The sequence below is a fragment of the Buceros rhinoceros genome, unplaced genomic scaffold (genome assembly GCF_000710305.1).
Source record: "Buceros rhinoceros silvestris isolate BGI_N320 unplaced genomic scaffold, ASM71030v1 scaffold35944, whole genome shotgun sequence".
NCBI classification, from domain to species: domain Eukaryota; kingdom Metazoa; phylum Chordata; class Aves; order Bucerotiformes; family Bucerotidae; genus Buceros; species Buceros rhinoceros.
Genome location: NW_010409470.1, coordinates 5,419 through 5,761, shown reverse-complemented (window position 1 = coordinate 5,761; position 343 = coordinate 5,419). Strand labels below are relative to the sequence as shown.

Sequence of the window (343 nt, the reverse complement as noted above, 5' to 3'; positions counted from 1 at the left end):
CCCCGCGCGCCAGAGAGTGCGCCATCGACCGGTGCCCGGGAGCTGCGAGCGTGAGCACGAGGACGGGGGTGGCACTGATGTACGAGGCAAAGCTGCCTGTGTGAAGTTGTTCCTCCTTCCCCTTCTCTCTCTCCAGCAGCTCACAGGGAGTCCAGCTTCGACGTGGTCCTCTCCGGCATGGTGCCAGGCAGCACCGCACAGCACAGCACCGAGGTGCTGGCGGAGATCGCTCGGATCCTGAAGCCAGGAGGCCGCGTCCTCCTGAAGGAGCCGGTGCTTACCGAGTCAGGTGAGAGGATTCGCGTTGGCCGCGCAACATGGCAGTTCCCATGAGGGGGAGGCC

The 343-nt window shown here is 65.6% G+C and overlaps 1 protein-coding gene across 1 annotated transcript in view; it reads left to right on the top strand.

Annotated features, from left to right (window-relative positions):
- The window catches only part of CIAPIN1 (cytokine induced apoptosis inhibitor 1), a 4,650-nt gene that overhangs the window by 429 nt on the left and 3,878 nt on the right, over window positions 1-343 (top strand). The window contains exon 2 of the mRNA XM_010135243.1: window positions 137-289. Coding sequence (XP_010133545.1) covers window positions 137-289 — 153 coding nt within the window. The remainder of the gene's footprint in view (window positions 1-136; window positions 290-343) is intronic.